We start from the raw sequence: 11854 nt of genomic DNA, 5'->3' as shown, positions 1-11854 counted from the left end.
TGAGGTAAGAACCACTGTCCTTTTTTTCTATCCCCTGACCAATCTGGCTCTGAGGCAGGAGAGGGAACCCTAGCTGAACCACCCTTCTTCACAGCCTCTCCCTACCTCACCTCCCACTGGTGATATCCAGGTGGTTACCAGCCAGTCAGCCCTGGAAAAGCCACTGTCCTCAGAACTGGAAGTCACCGTGGGTTAGGCCTTCCTTTAGACGGGGCACTGCCTCCAGGCTAAGGAACTGCTATGCTCTGAATTCTCTTGTGAAATGCCAGTGCAGATTAAGCATGGGTGTTTTGATAAGCCATGAAGAACACTTCACAGTGAGTCCACAGCTATCATCTGGCTTGTGTCTGCCAAGCCTGGGGCCTCTGGTGTACACATGAACACTCCATCAGGAAAAACTTGGGTACCTTACCTATGAGAAGGGGCCAAACCCTCAGGGAGTGACCTGGACATCCCAGAGAAAGAAGGGCTTCCACTGTGGCCTGTTCACACCCCAAGTGCCTGGCGCATGTCAGTAGAGGTGGAACCTGACACAAGCTACGGGGTGAAGCTGCCCAGACCAAGTGCATGAAGAGATCCTCTCTTTCCCCAGAAAGCTGGCTCGGTATCAGATCGGGTGAGTGGGTTTGACCAGCCAGCTCCCCTTCAGGACTCCCTTCTCTGAGGACCTGGCAGCCCGTGCAGCCCAGCACAACACCGTGGTGTGGACGTGCAGGCCCGCGGGTGTCCTACCTGTCCCCCACATGGGAGCCTCGTCATCTCGCCTTCGTCTCCCAGCCCAGTTTCCCCCGCCCCCCCAGGGCCCGGGAGCTGCTTTCCTGTTTCATTTTGGGCAGGAAGAGTGAGGTCGTGTTGTTCTTCCCCCTGCTGCCGGCTCGGGCTGTGGGAACGGTTCCCTGAATGCTTTCCTGTTTGATACCCTGTGTGTGCAGTGAGGGGAACAGAGAGAAGTGGTGAGGTGTGGAACGTGTGCACTTGGGTGAGTGTGGACGAGCCTCGGTCTCTCGCTCCCTTGTATCAGGCATAAGTACCCAGATTAGGGGTGAGTATGCTGTGTGTGTCAGGGAGAAGGAGGACAAGGGAAGCAAGAAGCGCTGCATGTACTTGGTCTCCACTGGGAGCATCTGCTGGGTCTATTTTGCTTTACTGGACAGCCTGAGAGCTAGGAGCATCTGCTCAGCTTTTTGTCGGTGGCTCATTTTTCATCACTTGGCCTCCAGGGATATGTTTGTGGCTGTAGAGAGAAGACTGTGGCACTCTAGGGACCATCTTGAGCCTTAGAGGAAGCTAGCGATGAAGTTGAGACTGGAAACTCCGTCAAAAAAATAGTGCCTCAGCCAGAGAAACCCGGACTCAAGGAAGCCTCCCTCCTCTTCCTCATCCCCTCTCTACAGTCTTCAGTAAACTCTAGAAGCTCCAGGCAGAACAGGCGCAGTGCGCCAGCTCTCTTGCCCAGCTGCAAGGAGGACAGACCCAAGGCAAATCCCCTGGCACAAAGACCAGTGCCTGGCTAAGGCTTAAAAAAGAGCAGAGTGCCAGTCCATCTAAAACCCTGCAGCAGCAGGAAGAAGGGCCCAGACATTATCGTGGTTCAGAGACCCGGTGCTCTGACGAGAGACTCCTTCTGAAGAGAGGAAGACTGGCTGGATTGTCTCCTTCCCATGAATTCCTGTATCTCCCAGGCTGACTAGGGTGTCCATAAGCCTTTTCAGACTAAGAGAGAAAAGAGTGGTAGAATCAGGTCAGGGGCATATCCCCCAAGGAATGGTGGGAGCAAGAGGGGGCTGCAGCCAACCTCAAGCCATCATGCAGAGAAGGCTGGCCCAGGCTGGGGACTAGATGGGTGAAGCCAAGTTCCCCAAGGACTAGAAGAGGACAAGGGCCTGGAGCACAGCAGGCCAATCCCAAGTGCATGCACAGGTCCCGGGAGTTCTGCGGGGGAGGTGGGGGGAAGCCAGCAGAAACATGAGAAGGGGAGTCAGAAGGATTCCCACTCTGTCATCACAAAGACAGGACCCAAGAAGTAATAAATTCCTGTACACATTTGTTCCATATTATAAATACACATTATATACAAAATAATGTTATAAAATGTAGAAAGGTCAGTGCTTCTGATTCTTAAATTATTGAAATACTAGACTCCAAAATAAACTACAAAAAAAAATAAAAACTCATATTATTGATTTCTGAAGATCGGCTTCAAGGGTAGTCCGGGGGCAGTAGTGGGTGTGGGCAGAGCCCAGGCTCGAGGCCGTTGGAATGGGCTTCAAGGAGGGAAGGATCTGGGTGTCCACAGCACCCAATTTCTCCCTCACCAGAATTTCCATCATCTCTGCCTGGAGCTCCCCAGTTAGGCCTGGTGCCCCTGGCTGGGAAGAGGGGCAGGCCCTCCCCAATCTGCTCACAGGAGCCTGAGGCATCCAGGGCCAGAGGCTGTGGAAGCCAGGGAAGGCTTACCAATATCCTTATCCAGAGAGCCCAGGGCAGGGAGAGATGGGGTGGTGTCAGGAGCAAGGCCCACATGCAGTCGTTGGAAGCATGGGGCAGAAAGTGCTCCTCCTCTCCGCTCCGGGAGCTCACCTCACCTGCAGGGACACTCCTGCCAAGAGCTGCACCAGGTGGCTTCCCGGCTGGCGGAGGGCCCTGCCCTTACTGGCCTCCTTTCTCCTCTCTGATTTGGACCCAGCTGTCGCCATGGAGCCCGGGCCAAGGCACTTTTGGAAACACAGATGCCAGTGGAAGCCAGAGCATCTCCAGGCCCCACGGGACCACTGCCCCTCCCTCTGGAAAATAGGCTGGAGCCCCAAGGAGCCCTCTGAAGGCCACTGCTGGCAGGGTGGGTCCAAGTGGCACCTCTCCTCTCCTCTGTTCCCCTGGCTGGTGTGGCTACCAATCTGATGCCAGACAGACACCCAAAGATGTGGAAGGGTACTGCATCTCTTGGCAGGTTCACAGTCTGTCCAGTTCATGCCATTCCCTCTTCCTCCTGAGAGCAGCACGTTGCATATTTAAAATGTCCCATCCAGGATGCAATGTAAACAATGCAGAAGGAAGGTCCAGCTGCTGGGGTGGAGCTGGAATGTCCTGGGGAGGCTCCTGCCTTATACCTGGGGGGCACGTGGAAAGTGAGAAAGTGGGTTACCCTGGGGTACCAGCACCCCCTCCACGGCTGCCCTGGGCCTCCCTGGGAGAAGCCAGTGAGGCAGGTGGGGTGAAGAGGAGGTGGGGCAGCCCTCCTGGTCTTTCGGTCCAACACATACCCATGCCTGGAAGTCTGTGCCCATGACGGGGTCAGTGAAGGAAGCCAGTGAGTAGGGGCAGGAGGGGCCCAAGGCAACCACCCTCACCCACCAGCAGCTGGGAAGCAGCTCCCGGGAGCTGGCCAGGTGCCATGGCCGCCCAGCCCAGCATTAACACAGCAGGAAGAGACCGGGCTGGCTCACCACCGCGGCTCCTGTTTCACACCCTCTGTGGCAACGAGGCCAGCAGAGATCCAAGGGCCACTGAACCAGGCCTGCCAAGGAGGGGTTCCGACCCACCCTTCAGGAGCAGCCCCTGGGGTCTAGAGTAACCAGGCCACTTTCTCATTCCCTAAAGGCAGGAGGGCACATGCTATAAGGGAAGGCGGGCCCATCACTCACCTCTGTGGCAATGACACATTCATTCCTCTCTTCTGATATCAAACACACAGACTGGTACATGGAGTCCCTGGGGGAGCATATGGCTGATATCCGACACTCTGGCTTTTCACTGAGGGAACACAAGACACGCCGGTGAGGGAGAGATGAGCAGAGGGCTGGAGGAGGTGGGGCGCTAAGCTGGACCCTGGAGAGCCAAAGGGAACTGGCCAAGGTGGCTCCGGGAGAAGACACAGGGATTGGGGATACCCAGTGCTAGCCTGGTAGGCAGTTGGGAACAGGCCTTGAGAGAGCCACAGAGGGTCTCAGGTCCAGAAAAGGCCAGTTTGCCACTGGAGGCAAGCCATGCTGGGGGGAAACTGGAGTCACAAGTGACATAGTGTGGACATTTGACATTTGTGAATGAATGAATGAGTGAATGGGAAGGAGGGATAAAAGGAGCCTGGAAGAAATCTTACTGGATTTGTAGCCTGTCAGTGGCAAGAGCCCCTGTTTGCTTAAAAGCAGTCAGGGGCCTGGGGCCAGCCTCCCACCTGTCCTGGGGGAGCCTAGGCAGGACTGTAGGTGTGTCCCCGGGAAGCCCCTGGGCCTCCAGGTGCTGCTTACCTGTGTATCCGCAGTGGCGCCTTCTCCCCTAAGCTCTTATCACTGTGGGAATACTTCCCGGGCAGGATCCCCCGCCCCAGGAGCCCTGGGGCCAGATTATAGTCCAATGTGTGGTTCTGCTGTTTGCCACAGTTGGACTTGTCCAGGCCACAGTCTACTTCCAGCTCCTTCTTCTGGTTTGTGTTCTTGAGCTGGGCGGTGGGGATCAGGTTGTCCTTCTGGAAGTCCGACAAGTTGTTCATGGCCTCCCTGCTGCCGCCGTCGGGCCGCCTGAGCCGCAGCTGCCGCACTGCCACCGCCACCATGCACAGCAACACGAGCACCACCACCAGCCCCACGCCCAGGGACACGGCCACCCAGGGGAAGCTGGGGGGCATGCTCATGGGGAACTCGCAGCGGCTGCCCATGAAGCCATAGGGGCAGTTGCAGACGAAGTTGTCAGGAGGGAGGCTGGTGTAGCATGTGGCCCCGTTGAAGCAGGGTCCTGAGGCACAGGCTTCGACAGGCATCCGCACCTCGCAGCGCCGGCCAGAGAAGCCGGCCGGACAGGTGCACACGAACCCATTCTCCAGGTCGTGGCACGTGCCACCATGGACACAAGGGCTGCGGGCACAGTCGCTGATGTTGATCTCACAGTGGACGCCAGTGAATCCAGGACGGCAGCGGCACATGCGGTTTGGACCTCGGTTCAGGCACTGGCCCCCTGTGGGTACACACGGGCCACAAGTCAGCCATCTCCAGGAAACCCACCCGCTCCCTGGAGCAGAGGGTGCCCCATCCCAGGAACCAGCTCCCAGCTCAGGTCCTCCTGCCTCCAGGACACAGCCAGCGTGTACAGATCCCGCTACAGAGTTCTTTGCATGAAGAGTCAGGAGACCCCGAGTTGAGGATGACCCTGGTCCTCTACGCCTCAGTGGGCTCATGTATAAAAACAATTGGCTGCTTACAGAGCTTTACAGTAAAATCAAGCAGATATGCTTGGGTTTGAATCTGAGCTGTTTCTCTCTAACTGAGGATCTGGCACCTGTTGCTTTATTTTATTTCTAAGCCTCAGTTTCCTCATATGTTAAACTAGAGAAGAATGCTATAGGTTGTCTTTTGAAGGTTAGGTAAAATAATGCATGAAGGCACGAGCCCATGCCTTGTGTATAGTAAATGCTCAAATAAATGTATTATCATTTCACTTAAGCGTCACAACCACATGAAAGACAGAGGACGGGTAGTACATTTTCCCACTTGGTGATGAAGAAACTGTGGCTCCAGGGAGTTAACTAGTGACTAGTCAGAGAGCAGATTCCATCTCAGCCCTTCCGGTCCCTCTCCAGCCTTCTCCCCTGCACAGTCCTGTCTGCCTGTCTCCCAGATGGTCACCAGTAGACCAAGGAGACAAAGAACAAAGACAACATACTTGGTGCCCCCCAAAATGTTGAACATTCCAGACACCTTAAGGTTATGGGTTCCCCATAGCCATGGGGCAAGGTGAGGCCTCCATGAGCCGGGCCCTCACCTGCTTAGCCTCCTTCAAGGAGGGACATGAGGCCTTCAAAGTCCCTTTCTCGAGCCAGGACTTCTTGGGGAGGGTCAGAGGCCACCCCAGCTAGGTCAGGACATGGGAATAGGAATGGAAGCCAGGCAGTGTGCATACCGCTTCCTCTCCAATGGCCTGCACCTTACTGCTAACCTGCTCTTCTTCCAAAGCCACCCAGATGATCAACCAAGCTCTTCAGCATCCAGAGTAGATGCAGATCCATCTCAGCCTGCCCAGAATGACACACAAGGCCTCTCTCCTCCTCTTGTGACCCTCCCTCACCAGGAAGCTTTCTTGGCCCCAGGGCCGATCCATCAGGTTAGCAAGACAACAGGACGCACCATTGGCACATGGGTTGCTGGTACACCTGTCCACTTTCTTCTCACAGTTGGAGCCAGTGAAGTTGGGGGGGCATTCACAGGCGTAGCTGGTCCCCTGGTTGCGCTCCCGACAGGAGCCCCCATTGAAGCACGGGGAGTCAGCACAACTCAAGGTGCTATGTTCGCAGTGCAGGCCATAGTAACCCGGGGGACACAGGCAGTGGTAGCCGTCCTCCTGGTCCTGAAATGAGAGCATAAAGGGGCCAAAGTCAAACCCTGGGGAGCAGGGATTCATGGCTGGGACCTAGCTCCCACCTGCCCATAGTGCCTGCCCATGGCTGCACATTCACTGGCCGCCTGGGGTGGGGATGCCCGGGTACCACCTGGCCAGAGCTCTGCCTTTCTGGGCTGGCCTAGGCCTCACCTTACAGCTGCCTCCGTTGCGACAGGGGTTGCTATCACACTCGCTGAGCTCCAGCTCGCAGTCTACGCCAGTGTAGCCTGGGCGACAGGTGCAGGTATAGCTCCGCTGCCCGCTGTTGGAGCACGTGGCCCCATTCTTGCACGGGGAATGGTGGGTGCAGTAGTTGAGATCTGTGGAGACAGGAACCGACTGAGCAGAGCCAAAAAATGGTCTCCACCTCCAGGCTCCATGGAGTGCAAGTTCACTGTCCATGGTTGGACCTGGCACTTCAACCCAGTCTTCCAGGTCCAAATACCCTTATTCTTCTCTCAATGAAATCATGTATATCGAAGCATCTAGAACCACATCTGAGGAGGGCAATCAATCAAAATTGAAAAAACACAGTTGGACACCTTCCTGCAGGTAAGCTCACAAACACATAAAGGTAAGGAAGAGGAGGGGACAGCAAGGCCACATGTTGAGGAGGAAGTCAGAAAAGGTTTCATGGAGGAGGGGCAGCTGAGGTAAGCCTGGAAGAGGGCTGCAATTTCAATAGGTGGAAAGAGTAGAGGGAAGGCTAGAGCCACGATAGGTGGTTACCAGGCTTTTTTCAAAAGCGGAATGTGTTACGGGGGTATTTTGAAATATAAGTCTTTGTTTTCTTATTCGGAGAGGACAGGGAGGGAGAACCAGACAGTGCAAATACAGGGACTGTAAGGGCTATGTTTGAATAAGACGAGTATATGACTGTGTCACCTGGGAGCAAATGTGGGGAGAGGAAAGAGACATGGCAGGAACCAAGTTTGTGTGTGCGTGTTTGAGGGGAGTGGAGGGGGGACAAAGTGATACACACACACATGCACAAAGAATACAAGGGCTGAATTCCAAGCCCCTTGTTGCCAGCAAGTCAGGGCCCAGGCAAGTTCTTTCTATCCTGGCAAGCGTCCTGCCCACCCTACCCAGGCCTATGCTGGTGTCTCCATGGCAGCAGCCACCCCATTTGACCCTGAAAATGGGAGGAACGCGCTGCAGCTGGCTATGAGGATGAAGGAGAAAAGGCTCCCTCCCCCATCACTGGGGCTGGCAGACCCCCGTACAGCCAGAAGAGTGACCGGCCCCCTGAACACCAGGAAGACTGTGGGCTCAGGCAGCTGCCTGGCAAGTGCTACCGGGGAGAACAAGGGAGGCTGTTTCTGCCCCACCGAGAAGGCGGTTAGATGTCACTCCGCCCAGAGGTCCCCCGCACCCACAGCCTCGGGGCAGCCCGTGGGCACACCCCACCAGACAGCTGTTTAGGGGAGAGCTGCTCAAACAGCCCTCGCAGGTAAGCAAACACTTAGGGGGTTAATAGGTAACTACAAGGTAGAAAGAGGAACTGAGCCCGGCACCCCTCTCTCTGGCCTTGTTGGAATTTATGAGGCCACCTTCAGGCTGCCAACTTGTCACCCTCCTGGCTTCTCCAGCCACCCTCTCTCCCTAGCACCCGAGGAAGAAGGACCCACCAGCTCATGTTAAGCCAGTTGTTAAGATCCTTCCAAGTCCCAAACTCCTTGAAGGATAATGGGAAAGTTCAGCAGTCATCAAGTAGAAAGGTCCAGGTGACAGCTCTGGTTTCCACCCCCAGCCCACCCCCTCTCTCTGCCCTGACTCACCTTGGTCACAGAACAGGCCTCCCCAGCCCTCATCACAAGTGCATTGCCAGGGGGTGCTGCAGGTGCCATGGCGACAGCCATTGTGGGGGATGCATTCGTTGCACAGGCGGCCCTGCCAGCCAGGGCGGCAGCTGTAGAACAAAAGACAAGCTGGGGGTGAGGTGAGGGCCTGGCCAAGGGATGGCTCCCCCCTCACAGCTTCCGGTCCCCTACTCACATGCACTCTGCAGGCTTGCTGCAGTAGCCGTTCTGTTCATGACAGCCAGAAAGACAGATAGCTGAGGAAAGAAAACAGGGCTGGGTGAGGGCAGGATGCCAATGACTCTGAAGTCCTACTCTCCCTCTCCTGCCCTGGGGGTGCCCCCAGCTCTCCTGGGCTCATTTCCCACTCCTGGCCTCCCAAGGGAGCCATGGATGACTTAAAGAGAAATAATGGTACAGGGAAGGAGAATCCAGTGCAATAACGGGGTCTTTGTGGACTTAGCATGATGGGGAGGAACGCTAAGAAGAGAGAGGGCAGAGTCCAAGCCCGTCCTAAGCATCCCCAGCTGTTCCTGAGGCCCAGTTAGTGGACAGCCCAGACTGCTCTCCAAGGGAGGCAGACTGCAGACAACAAGATGCCACTGTGTTTGTTCCGGGGACCCCCCTCCAGGCAGGTGGGAGCTTGGCTGCTTACGCTGTTCGCAGTACTCCCCAGTCCAGCCGGGCAAGCAAGACAGGCTGCCATCTGGCTGACACACGTAGTGGCCGAAGTGGTCATTGCGCTTCTTGCATAGACGTGAGCAGCTGTCCCCATAGTAGTTGTCACTGCAGATGACCCGGTAAGAGTAGCGCAGCCTTGTGAGAGGGCTGGTCTGCTCATCCAGTAACCAGTTCTGGCCCACAGCTAGGGAGCCCTGGATGGCGATCTTGCTGATGAGCGCGTCTGGTGGCAAGGCCTCTGAAGGGGCAGAGGGCCGGGTCAAGGAAGGGCAGCCAGTCCCCAAGAGTGCCAGCAACTGCTGGGTCAAACCAGTTGTCCAGATGACCCCCACCTGCCAGCAAGCACAGGCCAGAGGAACCCAAGGGTCCCATTGCTTAGCTGCTCTGTATGTGCATGTGCAGAGGGCCTGATACCATTCAAAAAGGGGACAATAGAAGGATGTTAAGATATCCCAGTGTTCTGGAGGCAGATAGGCAGGGGAAAGAGGAAAAGAGGTCAAAATGAGGGGATAAAAGAAAAAAAAAAAAAAAGAAAAGTTCTCCAGGCCTTTGAGGACCTTGGGAGCAAAGGGTCCTCTGGTGCCCATTCAGGGGTTCTGCCCTCAAAGATGGGTAATGCTTTTCTTTTTCCTTTTCAAAGTGAGAATTGTTGTGCTGCTGAAATATCCTTTTCCTCTGTGTCAGAACAACATCCCAAAGCCATTATTCCCTTTCCAAAGGAGCGGAATTCGCGAAAGGTGTAAAATACAGGAAGGGGCCCGTCAGCGGCGCTGGCAGCTTCGGCCTTTCTCACCGCCGTGCTCCCCGCGTTCCCACGCCAAAAATAACCCGCAGGAAACGCAATTGTGCTCAGAGTCCAGGCAGCGGGCGGAATCCGAGCGTCCAGCGCGGGGCGCAGCTCCCGGCCTAGCTGAGCGTCCTGCCCCCCACCCCCCACCCTGCACTTCCCCCGCCTATTGATTAACTCTTTCGGCGCTGCGCCGTGTCGCCCCCCTGTGGCCGCGAAGCGAGCTACTCACCTGGCCGCAGGTCATCTCCTGGTGCGTGCCAAGCTTCAATAATGAGTGAGAAGGTACCCTGGGAACAGAAAGGAGGGGGCGGGGGAAGACGGAGAGATGGCGAGATGAACAAGGGATGGTGGGGGTGCCTTTCGGCAGCCGGTTTAATTAATCTAATTGCAGGATACAGTTACAGCACCCGGGTCAACATAACGGGTCTGCGCTCAGCAGCGCGCGCGACCAGGGAAGGCGAGAGAATCCCGGGTAGGAGGAGAGTTGAAGGAAGGGGTAATATACGGGAGAGTCTTTCGGACGTGAGGAGTAGCCGGGGTGGCAGGTGATGAAAATCGTACCCCAAGATCTAGGAGAAGAATGGGCGTAGAACTGGGAAGAGATAGACTGGTGAGAGCCTACAGGAGGGTGAGGTCCCAGGAAAGAGTCGGAAAGAAGGATCAGAAAAGGGTGCCCCCCCCTCTTTTTTTTGGAGGGAGTGAGGAAATCTAGAGAGAGGGTTTGTTCCCACGGAGCCCCCTTCTCTCGTGACCTCCCAATGCGCCCAACGCTGTACTCACCGGCCAGGTGAAATTGAAGGGTAGTTGGAGGGGGTTGCGTCCCCCGCCGCTACTGTCGTCTCCGACGGCGAAGGAGTTGGTGCCCAGCACAGGCGTGGAGACGCTGCCGAAGGTGCAGGGCCCGGGAGAGACGACCGCCTGGAAGTGCTTAAGGCAGACGCGGAAGAAGGTTCGGCAGCCGGGTTCGCACGGCCGCCCGCTGGCTAGTACGCCGCGCTCGTTGGCAAACTCCTGCAGCTGCAACTGGAAGACTCCGGAGCCGGCCGCGGGCTATTGCACAGGGACCAAGAGAAGGAAGAAGGGGAGCGGTCAGCTCGGTGGACGCCCGGGGCTCAGGCCCCGGGCGCGGTGGGAGGGAGTGGTGGGGACGTTACCTGCTGCCAAAGTGCCACCAGCAGCAGTAGCGCCCAGCCCGAGGCGCGACGAGACGCGACTGCCATCCCCTGGGGCGTCGCTCTCTCCACCCGCGGGCTAGGAAGCTTTCCGTGCGTCCCACCGCCGGAGGGGTCCCTGAAAAGCCAGGCTCCGCTCGGGGCTTTCCTTCCGCCTCTCCTTCGCGCTAACTGCGCTCCAACTGCCGCGGTAGGTAATCCAGGTGAGGGCGGCTGGGTGGCAGCCGCTCTGAGGACGTGTCCTCGGGTTAATCCTGGTGCTGTAAGCAGGCTAGTGTCCGGGTACGCGGCACTGAGGAGACTTGAGCTGCGGCTCTTGGCCTCGCGTTCACTGACCGCGCTCAGCGCCGCTACTGAAACCTGCGCTCTCCCGAGCTTTCCTTATATATATTGGCTCCTCTCTTCACCCGCCTGTCACTCAGACTCGTGGTCACTCTCCCCTCCCCTCGGGCCTCTAGCTGCTACAGTTCCAGCGCCGCCCGGAGGGGCCTCCGCCCCCGCCTTCCCCCCTCCCAGCCAGCCAGTCAAGCACAGGTCCCCGCCCCTCTGGGCCGTTCTCACTCAGCTCCTGGGTCCCTCAGCTCAGAGCGTGCCGAGGTGACCAGTGCTCCGCGATTACGGGGTTGCAGGAGGAGACACTGGCTTCGGGAGGACTAGGGGGAGGACCAGAGGGAATGGGGCGAAAGATGAGCTAATGGTTCCCGGATGGTAGTAGGGGCGGAGACACTGGGGAGTCCCCGTGGGCGGTGTGTCCACGGCCGGCGTTAGTTACCTGCAGCCCTCGAGCAGGTAAAGGGAACTTAAGCTCAGAAAGCGAAACCAGCGCTGAAGGACTCGGATCTCCTTCACCCTCCCGGAGCTTCGGGAGCCCTGACGTCGTCGGCCCCCAACCTGTGAGCGTCCACCTGCCCGCGCACCCTACCACCACCCTGCGCAGCAGGGAAGCCAGCGGACGCATTAACATCTCTGTGGCCAGTGCAGACTAGGCGAGGGGCCGAGCGTCCAAGGCTCAGGGGCTCGGCTCCTCCACCTGGTGGGCATTT

General features: G+C 57.1%; 1 protein-coding gene across 1 annotated transcript; it reads right to left on the bottom strand.

Annotated features, from left to right (window-relative positions):
• Positions 1-2024: 2024 nt before the first annotated feature.
• Positions 2025-11215, bottom strand: DLL4 (delta like canonical Notch ligand 4). Its single transcript, XM_043471513.1, has 11 exons — positions 10794-11215; positions 10420-10689; positions 9869-9926; positions 8824-9087; positions 8365-8425; positions 8148-8278; positions 6517-6686; positions 6114-6333; positions 4245-4947; positions 3642-3750; positions 2025-3107 (listed from the first exon to the last, which is right to left on the bottom strand). The coding sequence occupies exons 1-11, from the start codon at positions 10857-10859 to the stop codon at positions 3102-3104; spliced, it is 2058 nt and encodes a 685-aa protein (XP_043327448.1). The 5' UTR covers positions 10860-11215; the 3' UTR covers positions 2025-3101.
• Positions 11216-11854: the final 639 nt, after the last annotated feature.

This window comes from Cervus canadensis, chromosome 6, assembly GCF_019320065.1.
Source record: "Cervus canadensis isolate Bull #8, Minnesota chromosome 6, ASM1932006v1, whole genome shotgun sequence".
NCBI lineage: Eukaryota > Metazoa > Chordata > Mammalia > Artiodactyla > Cervidae > Cervus > Cervus canadensis.
The sequence above is the reverse complement of the archived record's forward strand: the minus strand, read 5'-3'. Positions and strand labels throughout refer to the sequence as shown.